Source organism: Gymnogyps californianus, chromosome 8 (assembly GCF_018139145.2).
Source record: "Gymnogyps californianus isolate 813 chromosome 8, ASM1813914v2, whole genome shotgun sequence".
NCBI classification, from domain to species: Eukaryota; Metazoa; Chordata; class Aves; order Accipitriformes; family Cathartidae; genus Gymnogyps; species Gymnogyps californianus.
This window is the reverse complement of record NC_059478.1, coordinates 20,349,792-20,356,927: the sequence shown is the minus strand read 5'-3', so window position 1 is coordinate 20,356,927 and position 7,136 is coordinate 20,349,792. Positions and strand designations below refer to the sequence as shown.

Here is a 7,136-nt window from a genome sequence, read left to right as displayed (position 1 = left end):
AAAACACAAAAACAACCCACAACTGACTACATATATCTAATTAAATAAATTGTTTAATTAATGGAGTCACTTAAGCAGGGCACAGTTGCACTTTAGTCTGGTTGTGAAAGAGTTCTGAGAAGCAGAGAAGCAGTGTGGGCTGTAAGCTGTGGAACAAGTAAAGCATAAACAGACACCACTGTTTACCAACCTTAGTGAAGACAGCATTTTGTTTAACCAAAAGAAATACTGTAAACACCAGTCAATCTTTCCATGACTACAGATATTTTACAAAGTTACACAATTTCTCTAGGCAAATTATTTTATGAAAAATATGAACTAGAAATAAAATGTAACCACATTGTTATCTCAGAGGCGACACCACATAAACAACAGGCTACTGAATTAATCTTAAAGTGTGTGGAAAAATACGTATGCCGTTCATTAAATAAGCTTCTGAGTTCTAGTTTTCAGGAAGTAAAGAAGTTTGAAATGGAAGAAAACATCATCCAAGTCCTCTCCATATTAATGTTCCCTCTTCAAGATAAGGTCCAAGATTTTTGGCTTTTGAAGCTAAGGAATTTATGTGATACATAAATGTGGTGAAACCAGAGTTTATTGAATATTCCTTTCTAACAACAAGTCTGATAAAACTCTTAATGGCAACTACTTCATGTTACATAATTTCTTCAGTCTATAAAATATTTTAATCTCTAGAAGAGTAACCAAGTACAAGCACCAGTTTCACCAAGTTGCATGTAAGCAACAGTCTGTCTCTCCAGTGTTCTGTGTTTAACCTGACTCAAAGTGATTTAGCTAAAATACAGGTTGGGGTGGGAAGTCAGAAAGCTGAGACTGCACCATGTGACCCCACCAGGCAGCCTTAGCAGAGGACCATTAGATTGCTCCTGTGAATCCACTTGGTCTTACTTGTTACCAGATACACACTGGGTTCAAGCTTTAACCAACTTATGGTAGTTGTGAAAAATGAAAAAGATGAGCAGTCTTTTAGAAAAAACGCTGCTAACACAACATTGGAACTTTTTGAAGAATGAAAATATGGCTTTACATACAAAATAACAAGATGAATTTGGCTAGTTCTCAAAGTTTTTGTAATCATGGTATATTTATGTAAAGTCAAAATCTTTGACAGTATAAGCCATAATAAAAAAATACCAATTTTCATCATTCTAAATCAAGGGTTCACATAGTTCTTACGGTGTCAGGGCTTGCCACATTGCTTCAGTTTGTTGTTCTGCTACAGCTTCCCTGGAATAGTCAAGACTATTTCCATTCCACATGCCAATGCCCCTTAAACCTCGATTCTTCACATATGCTGCTTTTAGAGAGATGCTGCGAGGGTCATCATACCATACTTGGTGGAAGTGACCAAAAGAATCCTAGAAAAACATTTAAACACTAGTGTCAGTATCTACCTATCTATATAAACCTGATACATTAAAGTTCATTGAGTGTTGATACATTTTCTGTTGAATGCAGTGAAAAGTACAATTAAAAACTGAGATATAAAAGCTATGTAGATTTACATAACGATGCTTTCCTGATTTACAAATTATTTTTCACACAGGACAATTAAAAATTTTAAGTCAAATACTTGGCTATTTTTTTACTTGTAGAATCTAAGTTATAAAACAGTGACACATTTTAACTGAAGTTAGATGAAAAGACTTAGCTAATTTGTATTTTAATAATTTTTTAAAATACAGCTAAAATCTCAGATACACTATCTAACCTAACAGGTGAATTTAGTTAGAGATTAAGTGCTTTTTTCAGCAATAAACAGTTTCAGAGGAAGTTGTAAAATTTTGTCAGAGTTATGCTGCTTTGACCTGGTCATTGCTTACAACACCTTGTAATCATCTACGTGTGAAAAAATTATGTCCAAAGAAACAAGACTAAATGCATGCACTGTGTTGTTCATGTAAGCACAACCATTCATAGACTCTTGCACTATATCTACGTAGAAACCAAATGCAGAAGAGAACATGCATGCAAGCCACTGGGTTAGAAAAACTTAAGAGCATCTCAGAATCTGTTTTAGTTTAAATCAGTCATCAACTCATAAAAGTAACTATAACAGTGAAGGATGGAGCTATAGGATTTCTTTGTGCCAAAATGTCCTTTTTGACATGATACAATCTCTCGAGAAAACTGCAAAGTAATAAAGATCTTTATTGCTCCTGTAGTCTTCAGTCACTGCACCACTCTTTCAGACTCGAAATTCAAGATATAGAAATCCAGCCATGCTTTACTACACGAAGAAAAGAAGTAGAAAACACAAATGGAAGAATCTAACCCTGAAAACTTCATAACCAAAGAACTACGGTTCATGAACGTTTACTGCACAACACGGTATCTTATAAAGAGACACTTACCTTGTACTCATAAAATGGAGATTTCTGTACCTCATCCCACAGCACCCCTGAAAGAGAACTGTTCACCTGCTTCATTATTGCTCTGTAGGGCACCTGACGCCCTGCAGCATCACTGCAAGGAGCCCCACGGAAAGGTACTTTGGAAAGGGAACAAATATGATCCTGAAAAAAAAGCAGAAGCCATGAGTTTCATGTTACATAGATTTATGGAACTCCAAAATAGCAGTACAGCCAAGAACAAAGTCACAAAAGGCAATGGGGTCTCAAAAATCCCAAATCTTCAAGTATCTGTGGCAGACATACTATTTGTAGACAGAATTAAAACAGTTAAATTTTGTTTACTCTGTAGTAATACAGGATTGGATGGACACCATTCAACTTATACAGTTGTCTTATCTTTTCCACTTTTCATTCACTCTTACATTTTTCATAAGTATAATGTTGTTTGAGACTCCATGATTTATCCATAAACTGCTATACTTTAACAGTCCTACGTTTGCTGTCGTTTGTTGCATCTAGTCTTTAAGCAGTGAGCTTAGTGACTGTGTTGAGAAGGCAGATACAAGTCTTGTAGTGCCTTTGGACATCATCTCTTCTTGTACAGGTAACATCTATAGCTCCTTAGTCAAACATGGTGCTTGGGTATCATGGGGTTCAGGTTGCCGAGGGAGAGAGAAAATGCCTTGTTTGGTAACACACTGCTCATCAGTTATCAGCCACGCAAAAGTCACTGTCTTGAGTCCCAGCTTCATGCTCTTATCCATCAGACCACAGTATTTCCTAATCCAAAAACAGGATCACCAAAATCTAGCTGTCTCTTTCCAAGGAAAAAATTAACAGTATGATTGCAAATGAATCATCTTCATCTTACCTTAGATAGGTTTTGGCAGACATAGTCATACCCATACCAGGGGACGCCCATTACAAGCTTCTTAGGATCAATGCCCATAGTAATGTACTCTTCATATCCTTTTTTTGAAGGAAATAAAAATTAAGATGCATTATTGCATTTTCCCATGCTTTTTATTCTTACAACTAGTCTAGAGCCAGAGCCAATACAGGACTTGCATGATCCCCAGACAGAGGCTAAGGTGCAAGCTCTTCTTTACCTCCCACCTGCATACTCCTAGACTTGCTCTATTCAGATCCCAGTAACTGCTCTAGTTGCTCACGCTTAAAACCAGCTGCCCATAGCAGCAGTTGACAAGGATGAGACAAATGTCTCAGGTTCTTTGCAAGCCCAGGCGGACACCATTGCTTTGGCTGCAGTTTGTCATTCTAAAAGTGTTCTTCACAATCGTGAGGGCTAGACAATCACAACACACAACTGCTAAAGGTCTCTCTGGAGTGTCATAAGGATCTCAGATACTATTTTCACATTAGGACAACACATATTTGAGCACATTCAAAAGCCTTAATACAACCAAAAAACTTGTCTAAGAAAAGGCAATCTTTTCTATCTATTCATGTGAACAAATGGAAACATTCTGACTCCTGGGGAGGCGTCTTGTCCTCACCAACTAAAGTCTGCAGGTAAGGAGCATTGGCTTTTGCAATACAGTCTGTCCAGATCTGGCTCTGTTCATCATATGACATCACAAATAAGAAGTCACAGGCATCTGCAATCCCAGTGTAGTTGTAGCACCTTTTATCTATGCATGCTGGAGACCAAGCCACATCAAATGTTACCTGAAGGAAAAATACACAATTTAGTATCGTGTATGGCACTTAGGCGCTCTTGTTTTCTCTTTAAAAAAAGCTGTAACTTTTAAAGACAGTATTTTCCAAATGTTGCACAGTGTTTAACACACGGTGATACTAATGAACTATAGAAGCTGCTCAGCTGATAAAACAAACATTAGATAATAAACAGTGAGTGCCCCTACTAGTGAATTCAAAACAGCAAAGAAATTAAAATATAACATGAAAACCACCTGATCAAAAATATGAAGCATGATGCAAATCCTTAAAACTTTAGTGATGGGTTTACCAAAACATTGTCAAGCTTTTGCACCAGAAGGCTGTATTTGCCCTACTTTCAAAGATTCATTAAGCCATACTAATAACTGCCAGCTCACACAAGGCAATAACATTGTATCTACAAATCTCAGTGAAACCCTTCTTCCCTTTAAATTCATACAGGTCAAAAAGAGTGATTCTTATGATAGCATATCATAGCTAACATTCATAATTAACCATTCATGAGAATATCATGCTTTAGATCTCCATAATTTTTTTCATATTCATATGCTAAACAGCATTCTCAAAACTCCTTGCATTTCATAAAGTTAAACTTAATGTTTGTATAAAGTACATTATTATTACCTGTGATCCTGGTATTTCTCTGTGAAAAGCATCTGTAGTTTCTTTAACAAGCTCTGTTAGTGCATAATACTCAGGGGAGGTTTCGTTAACTTCTTGCTCTATATCTATGTTAATTCCATCCATATGCTGTTTTTTCGCAAGGTCCACCTGTTGGGATATCCACGCTGCTCTTTTAGCAGGATCAACAATTTCCTTAAGAGATACATCACCTAGACAAGAGGCCTTCAACAGTTAACAAGTATTTGCACCACAGTAATAGTAAGGAGGAAAGGTTCGTCTTTACTAAACCAACAAACATAACCACAATATAAAAAATCCCCAGACCCATCCTGGTAAAATACAAAGGAGTTAACTTTCTTCCCAAGCATAATTTTGAGAATCCACCCCAGAAGAGATTACCAAGCTTCTTTGAGACAGCGGTGTTTAAGTTCCTTTTGGATTTTTTTCTGTAATTTTAATCTCCTTACTTCTGCTTAATATTCTTTTTGCCACTGTAAACTACCTTTCTTGAAATCAATGTACTTTCAGTATTTCGACGGAGCCAGAGGGACTGTGTCTTCTAACGTACTTTTATGTTTAACCTTTGTTACTTTCCACATTGTGGTCTTGGATTCCGTTATTGCCTCAACAGAGCCAAAACTTGATTACATCATGTAAACTGTAATGGACTTTGCCTTTCTGATCAGCATTCGTACCTGCAGAGTTCCTGACTATTAGTGTTTTAAAACTCAACCACTTCCTAATACAGAGGGATTGATTTAAGTGAAAAATACTAAAAATTACTTTAAATCCCTTCCCTTACCCTGTCTTTTGGGTACTGCGCATAACATCCAGAATACAGACCCAAATAAATACCTTCTGCAGGCTTCTCCTTTCCTCCCTTCCTCCCTGTTCCTCCATAGCTGTGATGTTCCCTGATAGAGAACTTTTATTTAGATGTCACTGGAATGGTTTTGTTTTTACTGTGGCAGAAGCCACCGCTGGTTTTCTTTTTAATAGCCTGCATACCAGCATGTGCAAAATGTCAAGGTATTATAGTCCTGTGTGCATTATCCCCTTATTAACTAATCCTCTTACCGATTTTTAATACTCTGCATACAAGTGAATGTGAAACGTCAAGGTATTATAGGCCCATGTACATTCTGTTCTTATTCATGTATCACATCAATATCCACATTTTCACAATGTAACCCACCTTTCAGTACTATCCTGGAGCCTTTAGAGTGAGCATAGCACATGAGCTCAGGATCGTACTTTCCGAAAGCTGCCACAGTTGTAATTTTTGACCAGTCGTAGGATTTCCAGCTTTCCTTTCCCACATCGAACACAAAGACCTGGAAAAGGGGCAAAAAGCACCCTCATTAGCTCCAAACACTTCTCAGCAGGACGATTATTTTCCACATGCCTCTTAAAAAGGTACATGACTTGCGTCTCTGGAAATCAGCTTGCATGGTTGCTTCTCTGCCAGCTTGCACGAACAGCTTGCCAGGGCTGCGAGCCGTGGCCCGGCAGCCGGGCCGGGAAGTGTCACGGTTTACAGCAGCTGTGTGCAACACTTAACCCTGCAGCGGGGACAGCAGCCTGCAAAAACCAAACTCATCACAGCTCTGACATTACCCTGTACATCGCACGCACCTATTTTATAAAAATCTGTTCGACTCTAATGCAGGCAATTAAAATAAGGCAGCGGCACACGGTGCGTTTAACATGCTGCTAACCGCGCAGGCCGCCCCGGGACCGGCCTTCCCTGCCGGCCGGCAGCGCCGCGCCTCTCCCGGGCCGCTCTCCCCAGCCTGCGGCACGCCCCGGGGCCCAGAGCCGCCGGGCTGGGCCGGGCCAGGCCGGGCTGGGGGGCCCAGAGCCGCCGGGGAACGCGCACCTCGAAGCCGCCGGTGCCCGTGACGGGGTGGCAGAGCCGCGGGTCCTGGCAGGGGCACGCACCGGCGGCGGGGCCGCCCAGCAGCTGCAGGAGGCCGAGCGGCAGCAGCCACCAGCCCCACGGCCGCCCCATGGCGGGCCGCCGCTTCCGCCTCGGGACCGGCGGGGCCGGCGCGCTGGGTGCCGGCCCGGCCGCGCAGCTCCGCCCCGCAGCCGGCGGGGGAGGGCGGCGGCGAGACGCCGTTGTGTCTCCGCCGAGGGGCGGGGGTGAGCCCGGGGCGGCCTCCCGGCGTGAGGAACGGGCTGTAGCCTTCGCGGTGGTATGGCCGTGGGCGGCACACGGCATCCCGGGCAGGCCCACCTTCGGGGAACCACTTGTTCAGAGAGAAATGATCGTGACTGACTGCTTTTACAGAGCAACGGTTTATTAAAAGATCAAACCTGGCGAAGGGTGTCCAGAATTATTTTCAAGATCTCAAAATAATTAGACAAAAAGGATCGCCTGAAGGGGACAGGCGATCCTCACTGTCCAAACCAGCCGTGTCCGCAGGGTCACAG

At 41.4% G+C, this 7,136-nt stretch overlaps 1 protein-coding gene across 1 annotated transcript; it reads right to left on the bottom strand.

Moving 5' to 3' along the window:
* Positions 1–51: 51 nt before the first annotated feature.
* Positions 52–6,711, bottom strand: CTBS (chitobiase). The gene is made up of 7 exons (XM_050901179.1): positions 6,580–6,711; positions 5,896–6,034; positions 4,701–4,909; positions 3,893–4,064; positions 3,247–3,344; positions 2,376–2,537; positions 52–1,379 (listed from the first exon to the last, which is right to left on the bottom strand). The coding sequence occupies exons 1-7, from the start codon at positions 6,709–6,711 to the stop codon at positions 1,194–1,196; spliced, it is 1,098 nt and encodes a 365-aa protein (XP_050757136.1). The 3' UTR covers positions 52–1,193.
* Positions 6,712–7,136: the final 425 nt, after the last annotated feature.